Source organism: Lolium rigidum, chromosome 2 (genome assembly GCF_022539505.1).
Source record: "Lolium rigidum isolate FL_2022 chromosome 2, APGP_CSIRO_Lrig_0.1, whole genome shotgun sequence".
NCBI lineage: Eukaryota > Viridiplantae > Streptophyta > Magnoliopsida > Poales > Poaceae > Lolium > Lolium rigidum.
Window position 1 is genome coordinate 112,239,671 of NC_061509.1, and position 17,623 is coordinate 112,257,293.

The window sequence follows — 17,623 nt, forward strand, 5'->3', positions numbered from 1 at the left end:
GCGCATGTGTGTAGATTGTAGAGCAATAAACAACATTACTATTCGATATCGTCATGCTATTCCCCGTTTAGAGGATATGCTAGATGAATTGAGTGGTGCTGCTGTTTTCTCTAAAATTGATTTGCGTAGTGGTTATCATCAAATTAGGATGAAAGAGGGGGATGAATGAAACAACCTTAAAAACAAAATTTGGTTTATATGAGTGGTTAGTGATGCCTTTTGCTTTAACTACTGCACCTAGTACTTTCATGAGATTGATGAACCATGTTTTGCGTGATTTTATTGACAAGTTTCTGGTTCTGTACTTTGATGAGATATTAATCTACAGCCGCACTAAATCTGATCATATTATGCATATTCGACATGTTTTGCAAGTGTTGCATGATAATAAACTCTATGGCAATCTTGAGAAGTGCACATTTTGCAAAGATAAGGTCATATTTTTGGGTTATGTTGGATTTAAGCATGGAGCAGAGGTAGATTCATTTAAAATTGAAGCAATCAAAACTGGCCTACTCCCATGAATGTGAGTCAAGTAAGAAGTTCTCATGGTATTGCTGGGTTTTATCGTTGTTTTGTGCCCAATTTTAGTACTATTGCTCAACCTCTGAATGAATTGACTAAAAAGGTGTTACATTTGAGTGGGGCGTTACATAAGATCATGCTTGTGATGAACTGAAAAGATTGTTAACTTCTGCGCCGTTGCATGCACTTCTTGATTTCAATAAGCAATTTGAGATTGAATGTGATGCTAGTGGTATTGGAATTGGTGGTGTGTTGATGCAAGAGGGTCGCCCAATTGCATATTTTTCTGAGAAACTTTCTGGTGCTAAGTTGAACTATCCCATCTATGATAAAGAACTGTATGCTTTAATTAGAGTTCTTGAGGTTTGACAACATTATTTGTGGCCAAAGGAATTTATCATACATTCTGATCATGAAGCTTTGAAATATCTGAAAGCTCAATCTACATTGCATAGGCATCTTGCTAAGTGGGTTGAGTTCATTGAGTCTTTTCCATACATTATTAAGCATAAGAAGGGAAAATATAATATTGTTGTTGATGTTCTATCTAGGAAGAATATGCTATTAACTCAACTTTATGTTAAAATTCCTGGATTAGAAGTACTATGTGATTTGTATGCCACTGATCATGATTTTGCTGAAGTATATCGCTTGTGTGCTATTGGTAAAGTATGGGAGAAATATCACATACATGATGGGTTCTTGTTTAGAGCTAACAAACTATGTGTTCCAGAATCGTCTGTGCGTTTGCTCTTATTGCAGGGAATCACATGTCGGAGGTTTGATGGGTCACTTTGGGCGTGAGAAGATGCTACTCATGCTCGCTGATCACTTTTATTAGCCAAAGATGAGGCGGGATGTGGACAGGTATGTGAAGAGGTGCATTACTTGCAACAAGTTCAAGTCCAAGCTGAAGCCTCAAGGTTTGTATACTCCTTTACCGGCACCTACTACACCATGAGAAGATATTAGTATGGATTTTGTGTTGGATTTGCCGCGTACTAAAAGAGGCCATGATTCTATATTTGTGGTAGTGGATAGATTCTCTAAGATGTCACACTTTATTGCCTGCAATAAAAGCGAGGATGTGTCGCATATTGCTAACCTTTTTTCAAGGAGATTGTACGTCTACATGGAGTCCCGGAGACTATTGTTTATGATCGTGACGTGAAGTTTCTGAGCTACTTCTGGAAGACACTTTGGGGAAAGATAGTGACAAAGCTACTTTTCAGCACTATTTGTCATCCCCAAACTGATGGTCAAACTGAGGTGGTAAATAGAACATTGTCACAACTGTTGAGATCCATGATCAAGAAGAACTTGAAGGAGTGGGAAGATTGTTTACCGCATGTGGAGTTTGCTTATAACAGGTGGTACATTCTACCACAGAGTTGTGTATCTTTGAGGTGGTATATGGTTTCAAACCCATTACTCCACTTGAATTATTGCCTCTACCCATACATGAGAGAGTCAATATGGAGGCATCCAAGGGGGCATATTTTGTACGGAAGATACATGCGAAGACTAAAGAGTTGATAAGAAGAAAGGCAAGAGCAATGCTGGAAGAGTGAACAAGAAGCGTAAGGAGATGTTGTTCAAGCCTGGTGATATGGTATGGGTACATTTTCGCAAGGATAGGTTTCCGAAGCTGCGGAAGTCCAAGTTGCTTCCTCGTGGTGCTGGTCCTTACAAAGTGTTTGCCAAGATCAATGATAATGCATACTCTATAGATCTTCCAACTGATGAGTTTGGTGTCAGTAATTCTTTCAATGTTGCTGATTTGACACCATATGATGGAGAAGACCTAGGAGCGTCGAGGTCGACGCCTTTTGAAGGCGGGGAGATGATCAGGACATCCCAACCAAACTACTACCTCCGTCATTACAACATGAAGACGATGCTGCCGTGAAGCTCAAGTCCAATGAAGTTAGGATTGGTCCTATGTCCAGAGCTCGTGCGAAGCTACTCAAACAACAGGTGAATTTGTTCCTAAGTGGTACCTTGATCGATGAGAACTTTATACTGCCTAAGTCATGTTACTTATGTATGATCAGGTACGAAGATGGAGCAAGCATCGCACGAGGAGAAGAGGAGCAGCTGGACGTGAAGCTGGACATGAAGCTGGACAAGAAGATATCCCAAGGAAGCGTGAGGGAGGAGAGGGAGGCATGCGCGAGGGAGGAAGATCAAGTCCAGGCCGGTGCACAACCCGGTTAGACCGGACGCCACGCCGGCCTGCCCGGTCCCAGGCCCGGTCCAACCGAACCCCACGCCGGGAGCGCCCGACGCCCGCCGGATCCAGCGCTTGTGCCATTCGGGCGGGTGTACTGAGCCACCCGTCCCCTGCCCGGTCATGCCCCGGTCCCAGGCCCGGACCAAACCGGACCGGCCGGTCCCAGGCCTGGTCGACCGGCCCCCATGCCGGCTGAGTTCGAGTCTGTCTCGACCAGATCCAATCTGGGTCGGTTTTTAATGTATCTTTTCGACCCCAGGTCGTCCTGAACCCCTATATAAGTGCCCATGACGCCCCCAAATTAGGTTTAGACCATGTTTAAGATAAACCCTAGTTCATAGTTGATTGCTTTACAACTCTATTAAATCTCTACACCGATCCGCATCGATTTGGTGTTTTGCTACTGAAAGTCTTGTGTGATCTGATGTTCCATTGGGTATTAGATGGTTGCAACTTACCGCTTCGTGGTCGGCGGCTACGTGCGTGAGTGTGTGGACTTGCGAATATCTTGCAGGGTTGAGAGCTGTTGCATTGGCGATAGGGATCGATCGAGAGACTCGTCAGCGTCATACAAGTTATCATCCTCTTCATCATCGTGTTATCTCCGCTGCGTTCTTCACGTGTTCATCACATCCACCATCGCTTACTGAGAAGATCGGGCAACCCATTATCATCAAGATCCCGTGGGCTAGCAGCAGGCTAGGCTCTAATCAGGAAAAGGCAACCCGACTGCAGCATGTTGGGTTTTTTTGTTCCCCTTTCACTAGTCATTTCCCGCCAATATCACTCGCACAAGATTTCCCGTCAGTCCTTGTCCCGCCACCCGTTTTCCGCCAACCTCTTTCCCGCCACCTTTTTCCTGCCAATTTTTCTTGTCATCTCTTTATAAAAAAACTGAGCGCTAGATTGTTTTCAAGTACCGGTGTTTCTCTCCCTTTCTTCTATCCCCTTTCTTCTATCGCAATTCTTTGTTGCCATGTGTGTGCCTTGCTCGGACCGAGACTTCAGGTCAATGAAGAAGAAGGATGCAAGCTTGCCCCCATGGATTCAAGAGGAGCGTTATTGGTGTGGCGATCTTGCAAAGGTGAAGGAGTCAGAAGATTTCACTGATAAGTTTGGCATGAAGTTTTTGTTGTAATATCCTATAATTGTTTAAAATAGTTGGTGATTTTTGTTGTAACTATATATGTAGCAATTAGTTATTGTTTAATCAATTTTTCATAGCCACAATTACAAGATTTTTTGTTGTAATAATTGTCAATTTTTTGTTGTAAATTATTATCGATTTTTGTTGTAAACCAACCTGTACCAAAATAGTTGTTGTTTAAACACTTTATAATAACATTAAATTTTACATTTTATTGTGAAAATTTTGTTATTTTTGTAAGCGAAGTCAGAGTTTTTGTTGCAATACTCGGTATGACTTGGATTGGTCGTAGGGCGGAATTTTTGTTGTAAATATTTAGAAGGTTGGACCTAAAAGGATATGTCCTTTCGGTTTAATTGGGGAAGGTAAGGACTACTAGACTACGGGTTGAGATTACAAAAACTAGGGGTAAACCGGAGATGGCTAGGGAGAGGGGGCTGGCCTCCTCTGTACAAAAGCAGCTGTAGGGATAGGGTTAGGTCCAATCTAGGATTATTTTCTACTCATGTGGAGAATGGCATGATGCCCATGGCCATGAGGATCTAGCAAATGTGGAGTGTGAGCTGCTTCCGGTGGTTCGTGGTGTCGGTCTGGCTTCTCGCGGTGCTCCGATGGAGGGAGCCGGAGGCAAGGTGGCAACATGGCTTCTACATCCCCTTCAATAAAGCTCATATGTGGCTCTTGAGATCTGAGCAGTGCGGTCTTGAGGCTTCCTCTTTCAAGCCACCAAGGTGGTGAAGAAGAAGAGGTGCTTCGATGTGGTGCTGTTTTTTGCAGATCTCCGGAGCGGGAAGGTTTGGGGACTGTTGCAGTCTTCTAGATCTCATCCTTGGTTGTCTCCAGGTGGCCTGGGTCTAGCTTTGAGCGTTGGTACCAGCGACTGCCCGGTGCCATCTCACTTTCAACCTCCAGACCGATGTGCCATTTCGGAGGCCCTTCATCAGCTTCGATGCGGGATTCCCTGCCCATTCCACCCCAAGTGGCGTAGTCCCCGGTGGTGGAGTAGGTGCTCGCGATCTGGAGCTCAAGATCATCCTCGGTGGAGAAGAAGGATTGGATGGCTTTTCTTGTTTTTATTCTAGGGTCCTTTGTGTAAAGTCTGAGGATTATGTCGGTTTTTCTCTTTTCTGTGGGGTTCTTGTTGTAATATGCACCTCCACCGCTGAAGATTAATGCAGTTTTCTGGATCCATCGGGACCCTTCCCCTGTTCGAAAAAAATAAAATCCGTTGCTACATATTTCGTATCAATCACATCGCTCCTTCTAGCGCCAGTCGCCTTGCGCAGGTCAGGCGCAAAGGAGTCCACGGGATGAAGGGGCATGGCACCTCCAAGCACATGTTATGCCTAACTATGCACCTCCAATCTCCAACAATGGAGACATGTTGCATCGTGTGTTGTACTTTCAGTAGAATGGCATTGGTGACACGGTGGCATGTCAAGGAGCACTCCTATTCTATTCAACACTCCGCCGTCAGGCCAGGAGGGCGGACATGATTACCTCGTTGATGATTTTGCACAGACTCCCTATTTCAAGTGTGACATCATAGAGGGAGTGAGTGGAGAGGATTTGGATCCTCATGTAGTTGCGTTTAGGGCATAGTTTTGAAATTATATTATGAAAAAGCTTTGACAATGCCAGTTCGTCCTCTTTGATCTGTTGCAGAAAAGAAGTTTTTTGCCCTAAAATTTGTCTCTTGGGTTATAAAAGTGTTGGAGTATCTGTTGGGTTGTCTTCTTGTTCTCTGTTGTGGCCCATCTGGCCTAGCCCAGTCGTGACCTATATAAGGTGCTTCTAACTCTGTAACCCTAAGCTGAGAGAGTTCCTCCCTGCAGCCTCCTTCTACCTCAGGTTAGGCCCTCACCTCTGTCCACATGGTATCAGAGCAAGGGGCAGTGAGGGCAACGACGGGAAGGATTGCCGATCTGAAAGCCTAGTATGTTGTGGCAGCTAGGAGGAAGAGGAAGAGGAAGGAAGTAGGCTGTTGCGGCGGCTGGGAGGAAGAGGAAGGGAGCAGGCTGCTGCGGCGGCAAGGAGGGGAAGGCAGTGACGAGTAAGGAGACGAAGAGGGCATCCTGCGGGTAAGCCCTTTGGTGTTTCTGAGAGGTTAGTTTGGTGTCAAGCATGGGGGACAACGGGGATTTGGCCAAGGCTCTGGAGAAGCTGGCAGAACTTATCACTACCAAAGGAGATGGAGGAGGAGGATCTACTGGAGGGGGAGCAATCGTTCCCCATACCAACATCGGTCAGAAACTTGAGCTGCCGGCGAATGAAATCAAGTTGGAAGGAGTGGCCAACTATCTCCGGTGGTCAAGGAGGGCGCTGTTGATTTTGAACTCGAAAGGGCTGGTTGAACGTGTGAGTGGTGAAGCTGCAGAACCAGCGGACAAGGCTAGTCCGGAATGGAAACAGTGGAATGCCATAAATTCTATGATTGCGGCATGGTTGCTTAACTCTTTGGTTCCTAACATTGCTACTTCTGTAGAGGCACTCACAAAAGCTTTAGAGGTATGGGACACCTTATCAAATCTATATTCTGGAAAGGGGAACATTATGTTTATTGATGAGATTGAGGATAAAGTGCATGACTTGCAACAAGGAAACAAAATGGTGATGGCATATGTGGCTGAGTTGCAGCATCTTTGGGGAGATTTAGATCATGTTGATCCTATGGAACTTGCCCATGGGGAATGTGTGAGTGTTGCTGCAAGCTGGATTGAACGTCGGCGAGTCATGAAGTTCTTGAAAGGTATTAATCAAGATTTTGAGGGGAGAAGGGATGCTTTACTGCATCAAGCCACTACCCCTTCTCTCAAAGAAGCCATTGCAGCTATGTCCAGAGAGGAAGTGCGTCAGAATATGACAAAGGGAAGCGATTCTGTCCCGCATCCGACCTTCTACACTACCGAGAGACAAGAGATGAGAGACTGCTATACTTGTGGACAGAAGGGACACTTGAAGCATCAGTGTACCTCCTTTGCTACACCCAGTAGGGGGAGAGGAGGATAGACACATGGCAGAGGAAGCTACAGAGGAAGAGGTGATGGCAGAGGTGGTGGACAGCCATATGGACAATAGTATGGAAGATGTGGTGGACATCAGTATGGCAGAGGTGGTGGACAACCATATGGACATCAGTATGGCAGAGGTGGTGGACAGCAGCACGCTATATCACCCAAGGCACATATGGCAGCAGCTTCAGAGCCAACTACCAGTACCTCTCAGGGACAATCAAAGGAAGAAGGACAAAATGAAGCAACCTTTGGGAACTTTGCTTACTATGTCTACAAAGATGAAGGTAATATTGATCGAGTTTCTATAGCCACTCATAATGCTAATTCAGATTGGATTCTTGATTCTGGAGCATCCAAACATGTTACTGGGAATATTAGTGAGTTTAACTCTTATACTAAGTATCCTCCCACACATAGAGGCACTATCGAAACAGCAGATGGCACAGCACAATCTATAAAAGGGGAGGGGTCGGTGCAATAAACACCCAACATAAAATTGTCATCAGTTCTACATGTTCCTGCTTTTCCAGTAAATCTGCTATCTCTAAGTGCCCTGATTGATCAGCAGGACTACCGTATAATTGTTGATAGATATGTGTGTTTAATTCAGGAAAGGGAGAGCAGCAAGAAGATTGGGACTGCAACCAGGCATAGAGGTCTTTGGCACATAGATCGTGATGGGCATGATGCTAGTTCTGTGTTTGCTGCGATTGTTGGAGGAAAGGAGAGTATGGCACTAGTTCATCATTGTCGAATGGGCCACATGGCATTTGATAAAATGTTTCGAGTTTTTCCTGATGTAATGAATGGAGTGGACAAAACCAAATTATGTTGTGATGCATGCGAATATGCTAAGCATACGAGAACCTCTTATGTTAGTAGAGGGATCAGAAGTGTATCCCCATTTGTGTTAGTGCACTCTGATGTATGGACGTGTCTTGTTGTGTCGATAAGTGGCATGAAGTACTTTGTGACTTTTATTGATCGCTATTCCGGAATGACTTGGATTTATCTTATGGGTCACAAAGATGAAGTGTTCACTTGTTTTCGAGTTTTTGTGCCTATGTGAAAAACCAATTCAATGTTCGAGTGCAAGTGATCGGAATCGATAATGGTACCGAATATATCAACAAACCTTTTGTCTGCTTTCTTATCTTCGCAAGGTATATCGCACCGGACTTCATGTCCCGACACTCCTCCCCGAATGGAGTTGCCGAGCGGAAGAATAGGCACATTCTTGAAGTGGCTCGATCTCTTATGTTTACCATGAATGTTCCCAAATTCTTATGGAGTGAGGCGGTTATGACTGCTACATATTTGATCAACAGAATGCCTTCAAAGATTCTAGGTATGCAGTCTCCTTGCCAACTCCTTCTAAATAACAATGACTTTGTTGTACCACCCAAACTCTTTGGCTGTACATGTTTTGTAAGGGATCACAGACCATATGTTGGCAAGCTAGATCATCGGGCTATCAAATGTATCTTTATTGGCTATTCCTCCAGACAGAAGGGTTACAAGTTTTGGAGTCCCACTGACAGGAGGACATTTGTAAGCATGGATGTTACGTTTTGCGAGTCAGAACCATTTTATGATGGTGAGAGTGATCTTAGTGGCTTGTTCCAGGGGCTTGACCATCTTGGTGATGCTCAAGAGGGGGAGCAACAGCAAGGTGGTGATCAAGAGCAGCAAGATGGTGACCAACATCAACATCAACAAATTTCTATTGTGGCAGAGATTCCTGCAATTCCTGGTACACCTACACCACCTAGACCCGTACCACCACAAAGATGGCTGCAGAATCCACTTGTGTACTCTAGAAGACAAGTACAAAGGGAACAAGTAGATGCACTGGAGGAGCAACAAGACCAGGGGCAGGGGAGCAACCTATTGGACCTGAAAATCAAGGAAGCACAAGTGTAGATTCTGCTGAAGAATCAATCTCAGACTGAGTCCAATAATAGCCTAGACTTGCCAATTGCAATAAGGAAAGGGGTAAGGAAATTTGGGCCCCCAAAGCGACTGAGTTATGATGACTATGACGTAGGAAATTATATTTCTTACGAGGCATTGTCACCCTCTTTTCGGGCTTTTGTTGCTTCACTGCAAACTGTATCTGTTCCTAAGGATTGGAAGGCAGCCAGGTTGGACCCGAGATGGTGCATTGCTATGATGGAAGAATTAGAGGCCTTGAAGAAAAATAAAACATGGGAGTTGACAGATCTCCCTAAAGGAAAGAATACAGTAGGCTGTAAGTGGATCTATTCTGTAAAACAAAATGCAGAAGGAAAAATGGAGAGATATAAGGCAAGACTTGTGGCAAGAGGATATAGTCAGACTTATGACATTGACTATGATGAGCCGTTTGCACCAGTGGCAAAAATGAGCACTGTCAGAATACTGATCTCTTGTGCAGCAAATTTCGGATGGCCCTTGCATCAACTTGATGTCAAAAATGTATTTCTGCATGGTGATCTTCAAGAGGAGGTGTATATGGAGATGCCACCAGGATTTGTCAGACCTGGAACTAAAGGGAAGGTATGTAGACTGAAGAAATCTCTATATGGTCTCAAACAATCTCCACGGGCCTGGTTTGATAGGTTTAGACAAGTGGTGTGTGGCATGGGATATGGTCAATGCAATGGAGACCATACCTTATTTTACATACATTCTGAGCGAGAAAATCACTATCCTTGCCGTGTATGTTGATGATATTATTATCACGGGAGATGATGATGTTGAAATCGCAAAACTGAAAGGATGCTTGAGTCAAGCCTTTGAGGTGAAAGATTTGGGAAAACTTAAATACTTCCTTGGAATAGAAGTTGCAAGATCGTCAAAAGGGATATCACTATCTCAAAGAAAGTATACATTGGATCTCTTAGATGATATGGGTATGCTGGGGTGCCGAGTGGCTTCAACCCCTATTGACCAAAATAATAAAATCACATCAGAGTCTGGAGAACCCATAAACAAGGAGAAATATCAAAGACTTGTTGGAAGACTAATATACTTATGCCACACAAGACCAGATATATCATTTGCAGTGAGTGTAGTAAGTCGCTATATGCATGATTCGAGGGATGGACACTTGGAAGCAGTTCAAAGAATCTTGAGATACTTGAAAGGCACTCCGGGAAAAGGATTGTGGTTTAAAAGTAATGGACACCTAAATGTAGATGGATATTGTGATGCAGATTGGGCTAGCTGCCTAGATGATCGAAGATCCACCTCAGGGTATTGTGTTTTTGTTGGAGGAAATTTGGTGTCATGGAGAAGTAAGAAACAATCTGTTGTCTCAAAATCAACAGCCGAAGCAGAGTACAGAGCTATGTCACAGGGCTTGGGTGAAATGTTGTGGGTACAAAACCTTCTAAGAGAGCTGAAAATTTTAAGGCAAGGAAGCTTGAAAGTGTGGTGTGATAATATGTCTGCCATAAACATAGCAAACAACCCTGTCCAGCATGAGCGCACTAAACATGTGGAGATAGACAGATTCTTTATTAAAGAAAAGATTGATGCAGAGATTATCTCATTGGCTTATGTGAGATCAAGACAACAAGTGGCAGACTGTTTGACAAAAGATCTAGGATCAAAGGAGTGTAATCTTGCCTGTGACAAGATGGGGATGATTGACATTTATCACCCATCTTGAGGGGGAGTGTTGGAGTATCTGTTGGGTTGTCTTCTTGTTCTCTGTTTTGGCCCATCTGGCCCAGCCCAATCTGTTGTGCTTCTATCTCTATAATCCTAAGCTGAGAGAGTTCCTCCCTGCAGCCTCCTTCTACCTCAGGTTAGATCCTCACCTTTGTCCACAAAAAGTTAGTTCGGGTGGCTCTGTTAGAATTAACTCAATAATTATCTCGGTGGCTGGTTTTTCACCATAATCTCTTTCTCATTTCTCTGTTTGCTATTCGTTTCTGGATGTATTTTCGTCCGAGCGACCTGTGTGTACGTTTTCCTGTACTTATCAATGAATGCCAGCACTTTGCTGGATCTTTCGGGGAAAAAAAGGTGACTGTGATGGCCTGCTGCTCTCCCAAATACTGAGCCAGTCCTCTCCTTCATTTCGATGATACGTGACGTGGTTGATTAAAATGATCTAGAGGCACCCATAGATCAAAAGCTGGACCTGTGTTGTGTTTCTGAACTCTGAATCGTATTTCATATCAACATTTCGGAGGGAGGGAACCCTAGCCGCCTACTCCAAAAAAGTATACATGGAACTATACAATACAGACCTGAAGTAACTAGAGCTTGACGCAAATTGGTTGTCTCTAAATTGCCAAATTGTTCATGTTACCTGAAGTGTATATCTTAAGCAACGTTTACCTCAAATAAATTGCATCTTGAACATGTGTTTAAACTAGGACATAGCTACCCAGGCCAGGAGTCACTACTGTTGCAGGATATTCGAGATTTTACAAACAAGGGGCCAAAAGAGAAGCATCAGGGGGCAACTTTCTTAAAAAAAATCTCAGCCTATGCCCCAAAAACCACAAAAAAAAAAAATGAATGCACAACAGGATAGCTCCGTCAAACTGAAACGCATCACCATATCGATGGTAGGATATCTAGAATTCGAGATCAAAGTCTGCATGCTACATCTAGCTAGATGGCAATACCAAGGCCATGCCAAGATATCCAGATTACAGTTTGCAGTCTGACTGCCTTCACCAGACAATTGTCCTAGCTTGAGCGGCTGCTAATCGATAAGGTGTGAGTGCCTTTTGAACAGACATGACTAGTAAGTACTACTCATCATAGACCAAAAAAAAAAAAGACTGACTAGCTCCAGACTTATGCTCAATTGCTGATGTCAGATCCTTGTCCTCCCTTCATACCAGCTTGAGTTAGCTGTAGCACCTGGAAACTGAACAATGCTGCAGAACAATCAAGACCAGGTTAGCCACATCAAGAGTTATTCTAAGTTGCCAGGCAACACCACATCATATCAGAAAGATCATTGTTCAAGAGATTTCAAGGTACCTTGCACTTGTAGCATTCGCCCGGTAAACAGTATGTTACTGCTTCACTCAAGTGGTAGATGGGGGACGAGTTCAGTGGTTAGTCGAGTCGTACTGCATTCATAGCCAACAATTACAGATGTCATCTAAAGGCAGTGTAGCATATCGTAGTTACGCTACTGAACTTCATGTCTAATACGCACATGTTTACTAGAGAGCTGGTCTGCTGGATGGTGGTACTTGCATTTCATCTTAAACATACAGAACCCATGATTCATGTAGTGCAAACACTCAGGTTCACGAGGCCTTTGGGGATACATTGCTACCTGAAACAGTATAGGGTCCATGAGCATCACAGGTAAAAAACAATCACAGAAAAATGTGTGGATAACAATTGAGCATCTAATTTGTTTCAGTTGGGTGACATGACCTAATTTTACTGCTGATAAACTGAGTATCTGTTTTGTTTCAGAGGTGACATGACACGGTTCTACTTCTGAGAACTGAAATTCAACCAGAACATGATAGCACTGCACTTGAGGATGTAGATAAATTTTTTTTGCTACTACACAGATATAACCAATAATTACTATCCGTAAGTCCTTAGATAGTACAATCATTTTTCCCCAGTGAGCATTTTTGGTTAATACTTCAAACATTAGCGGTTCATTTGTGCAATAGGAACAGCAACCATTAGCCGTCAGTGGTGGTATCAATTGAGCATCTATTCTCTATCAGGTGGGTGACATGACACAGTTCTACTTCTGCGAAATAAAAATTCAACTATTTAGTAGAAATAAAAGGCAAGCCCTAGCACTCCATAATCCATGGATAGCGCAATCATTTTATTCCCAGTGAGCATGTTTCAGTGAATACTTCAAACACCCGCGGGTCCGCTGCCATAGGAACTGAACAGGTTCAAACTAGACTTCATTCATACAAGGTCGTATATTGCACACAAAAAAGTGTCTCACAAGCAGAGAGCAATAGTAACATACTCACAGCAAACTGAACAAGATGCTGAACACACATAATTCATTCAGTTTCTATTTGCATAAATGTCAACGCTCATAAACATCTCTATCGGTTATAAATGCAACAGGGACCAGCCAGGCAAAAGTGAATAATTGAAAACTAGCTATGACTGAATCAGTAGTGTTCCTTGGACATCAGTAATGATAAAAACATACCTCTGTAGTAGAACCTATATCTTTGGGATGACGAAATTCGCATGCTGATCCAAATTGACATTTCCCCCTTTTCATATAGAATGGGCAGTCTGGCATGTCATGTATTGCAGGTCCAATCTGATCAGAGTGAGCTGGACCTGAGGGATTCCGCCCAACAGGAAGTCCATCTCCTGGATGGTGAAATATACATGCAGACAGAAATTTACATTTCCCAAATTGCAGGTAGTACTGGCAGTCTGGCTGACCAGGTCTCTCAGGATACTGCTGTTGCTGGGGCATATAGTCTTCTAGTGTGATTCTGGCAGATTGACGATGTCCATTAGTGGCAACATAATTTTTTGCATTTCTTGGGCTCTGCGCTGTAGGATTTGAATTCTTTGGGTGATTAAACCTACATTGTGCTTCATATTTACAGAACCGGTTTTTCATATAGAAAGGGCAGTCTGGTTCCCCAGGTCTCTCAGGATATTCTGTCTGTTCCCCTCCCAGTGATGGAACTTCCAGATTGTCTGTAGTTGGGTATTTGTCTTTCGAGTGGTGATATTTGCATGATGATGCAAATTTACAATCACCAAATCTCATATAGAAGGGGCATTCTGGTCTGCCAGGTCTCTCAGGGTAATCCACATGCTCCTGCTTGCACAAAGGTCCATCTGTACTACCCACATGCTCCTGCTTGCACAAAGGCGCATCTGAACTATCAGCTGAACAACAACCATCAGAATTATCTGAAGTAGATGACCAATTTGAATCCTACATGAAGCAGATAGGATAAGAAATTATCATGAAGGCACGGACCAGTCATAGTCTAGGAAAAGTACATAGTACGGTGCCACGAAAAGTAGCAATATGCAAACGATATATGCAAATAGAGATTTTTTTAATCACATAATATGGAGAAGATGCAACATGTACCTTTTTCGCCGGTATCACCTTTGCTTCTGTACTGGATGGTACTTTTTGGGGAGGTAAAAGCATTCTTAATATGTTTGGTGGCAGGATCCATGTGCTAGATGATGTGTCATCTAAGGTTGGATGGTCAGAAGACTTCTCTGGGTATGATGTATCATCCAAGGTTGCATCATCAGAAGATTTCTTCAAGTGTGATGTATCATCTACTGTTGTGTGGTGGTCAGAAGACTTCTCCAATTGCAAAGCACTATCCTCCGACTCTGTTGGTGCATAGAACTGAGAATCAACGACATGCTCTGGATGGTTAAAATGACAGTGCTTGCCATATTTGCAAGCACCATTCCGCATATAATATGTGCAACTTCTTGCTCCCTGAAAGCAATTTTAGACTAAAATTCAGTTTCATCATTTTCCAACATAAATCAAAAGTACCAACTTCAATAGATTAAACGACATCATAATCATACTTCTCGTATGGGGAGGCCAATGCTGTTGAGTTCTAGAATTTCTGCAACGCCATGATTTCCTTGTTGAGAGGGACACCGTGTACCATCTGACTTGGCTTTAATCTGTAGCAATGACAACATAAACAAAAAGAAGGAAAATCAATTACTAAATAGCTCATGAACAAACTAACAAATGACGCATATAATCTGGCTTATATTGGGACCAGAAAGGGTGTGATAGACTACATTTGTATACAGAAAAATACATGTTCAAGGGCCTGTCTATGCACACAGATGATATATGTAGAACAAGCTTATAGGGGCTGTAGGCGTCTTAATGTATTGTAATATATCAGTCTGTTCCGAATTATAAGATATACTAGCTTTTTATGAATTGTATGTATCTAGACGCATTTTAGTGTGTCTGTTCACTCATTTCAGTCCGCATGTAGTCCACATTGAAATATCCAAAACATCTAATAATTCGGAATGGCAGGAGTAGATCACATCACTGGCTACCGAGCTGAAAGACAAATACCTTGGGTGTGGCAGAAATAATCGATACAACCTATTATGCTAAGCAAAGTTGCAGCATTCTACCAAGTAAAGAAACAAACAAAGTTTTCTTGCTGAAAGTTTAAGGAACAATATATCAAAGGATAGTAAAGTGACGCAGATTTTACTGGTGGGTGATGGAATTGGCATGAGAACCCGTATGAGCAGCTCCCTTTTGACATGTAAAAGGGGCAGTTGAGTTTCCCAGGCCTTTGCGGATAACTAATGGGAAACTTAACCTTCTCCTTCTTCCCTATACCAACATCACTGCCATTTTCCGTGGATGAAACCACCTCAGAAGATGAAATTTCCGCGATACTCAGAGAAGCTGCCTTGTCCATACCAAGATCATCATCAGGTGCACTCCGTTCATTACAAACACGCCATACTGCATCCTTGTGCTTTTGAACAGTAAAATCAGACTTTTTTGCTCCCTGTTTGTCGCCGGCCCTTTGATCCAAAAAGATCCTCTTCACGTGAACAGCATACATGTCCTTGCGTGCTATCTGTTCATCACCATTGTACAGCCCAGCCTTATTCTTCTGATCTTCTGAATGAGTAGAATCACTGAACGTACCCCAATTAGCATCAATGGTTTGTTCCTTCAGATAGTCATGTTCCTCCACATGAATATCATCCTTGGGTCTGCCATTTCCGTCGATGACACCTTGATTCTCCACCTTATTATGTTCATTCACTGAATGTAGCACTCTTGCTTGACCTTCAACAGAAATGTCATCATCCATGGTTGAACCCTCTTTCCCAACAACACCTTGCTCCACCTCCTCCCGATCTTCTGCAGCATCACCATTCTCGACGGCTCCCAAGTCATAAGTGGCGTCCACTCCCTTGTGTTGATCCTGGACAGCAATATCATGTACGGTAGCGTGCATTCCGGCCATGACTATTTGCTCTTTGACAGCATTCATGGCTGAACCCTCTTTGTGAATGACACCTTGCTGGACCGCCTCCTGATGATCCTCGGCGCCTTTCTTGGTTGTTCCCAATTCACGAGTGTCACATTGCTGCACTGCCTTGTCTTGATCTTCGGTAGCAGTGCTATCTGTACATTCACTCGTTCTGACGATGACATCTGGCAGCAGCGCCTCCTGATCTTCCACGGCAAGAACATTCTTGGTCTTGGCTGGTCCCACCTTGTCTTGGTCCTCGGCAGAAGCAATGTCACAACTTGTGGTTCCATCCTTTGGGTGGATGGCATCCCTGGCAGCTCTCAGCGGATCAGCGTTGCACTCTACAAGATCAACCCTGGCAGCATCAACATCCTTGACTAATGCGCCTTGTCGGCCGGCTACACCTCGTTGCTCCACCACCTTTTCTTTGTCTCCCACAAGTTTCTCTTCCTGAAGCTCACCGCCCGCGTCCGCCGCCGGCTCGGGGAGGTGGAGCGCCCGCCGACTGAACGTGGTGTTAGCCGGAGCCGACGTGGCAGCACCGTCGCTGAGCCCGTACCGGCCGTTGGCCGTCACGTGCAGCCCCGCGGCGGCGGCAGCAGCATCTTCCTCGAGCTCCTCCGACGCAGACGCAGACGGAGACGGGATGGGGTGGAGCAAAGGGTGGTCGGACCTGAGATGGAGCAAGAGGCCGAGGCCGAGCTTGGGGGCGGCGGCGGGCGAGCGCGCGGGGAGGAGGGCGCGGATGGAGCCGAACAGCCTCCTCCCGAGGCCGGCCCCGTGGAGAGGCGGCGAAGGGGGCGCGATCGGCGGCGAGGGGGAGGAAGGCGGGGTTGTTGTTGTTGTCGTGCGGGCGGGAGGTTGGTCCTCCGGCTCGTTGTCGTCGGTGCCGCCGATCATGGCCATCAGCGAGGCGGCGGCGGCGGCGGCGAGGATGTGTAGAGGGAAAACCCTAGCCTAGATAAGCCTCGATTGCATTCCCTCTGCTTCTCTCTCTCTCTCTAGACGCACACACGCAAATGGGATGAACCTCTGTCAGTCGGCTTCTCTCTCTCTCTAGAATGGAATTGGAGTGGCAAACCGTACGGAGGTGAAGAGAGCGGAGAAGCGTATCTCGTAAGCCAACCGGATGTTTTTCACTGCGGCCCCTCCAGTCATGCGCTATTTGCACATCCATGCCACAAGTGTACGGAAGCATTGCTCTAATTATAATAACCTCCTCTTGAAACTCGGAAAATAATCCCGCCATGCCACATCCTGCTAATTCTTCCTGACGAATTTTTTTATTCCCCGCATTAATCCCGCCATCCCTCTCCCCCCAACCTCTTTCCTGCCAACTCGTTTTCCACCATCCCTTTCCCGTCAACCTCTTTTCCACCACCGTTTCCCGCCATTTTACCGCGTCGTCTCTCTTTATAAAACAGGACCGCCGGATAGTTTTGAACCACTAGTGACTAATGCGTCACTCCTTTTCTTCCTATCGGTAACCCTTTGCTGCCATGAGTGTGCCTTGCTCAGACCATTACTTTACATCGAGGAAGATGAAGGATGCAAGCTTGCTCCCAGGGATGAGAGTTGAGCGTTGTTGGTGCAATGATTTTACGAAGGTGAAGGAGTCGGCATATTTCTTTGATAACTTTGGCATAAAGTTTTTCATGTGTGTCAACTATGATCATGATGCGCCAGCAAGTTCGGCGTACCCGAGATGTCCGGTATGTTGTAA

At 44.5% G+C, this 17,623-nt stretch overlaps 1 protein-coding gene across 1 annotated transcript; it reads right to left on the reverse strand.

Annotated features, from left to right (window-relative positions):
* Positions 1 to 11,979: 11,979 nt before the first annotated feature.
* Positions 11,980 to 17,058, reverse strand: LOC124690033. The gene is made up of 7 exons (XM_047223476.1): positions 16,982 to 17,058; positions 15,118 to 16,573; positions 14,456 to 14,557; positions 13,992 to 14,360; positions 13,077 to 13,829; positions 12,090 to 12,212; positions 11,980 to 12,000 (listed from the first exon to the last, which is right to left on the reverse strand). The coding sequence occupies exons 1-7, from the start codon at positions 17,056 to 17,058 to the stop codon at positions 11,980 to 11,982; spliced, it is 2,901 nt and encodes a 966-aa protein (XP_047079432.1).
* Between the last annotated feature and the right edge of the window lie 565 nt (positions 17,059 to 17,623).

Coding starts and splice junctions, on each gene's coding strand:
- LOC124690033 (XM_047223476.1), bottom strand. CDS start 17,058: ATGACTGGAGGGGCCGCAGTGAAAAACATCCGGTTGGCTTACGAGATA. Junction 14,361..14,455: donor TTGGCCTCCCCATACGAGAA/GTATGATTATGA, acceptor AATTGCTTTCAG/GGAGCAAGAAGTTGCACATA. Junction 12,001..12,089: donor ACCAGCTCTCTAGTAAACAT/GTGCGTATTAGA, acceptor CTATGAATGCAG/TACGACTCGACTAACCACTG.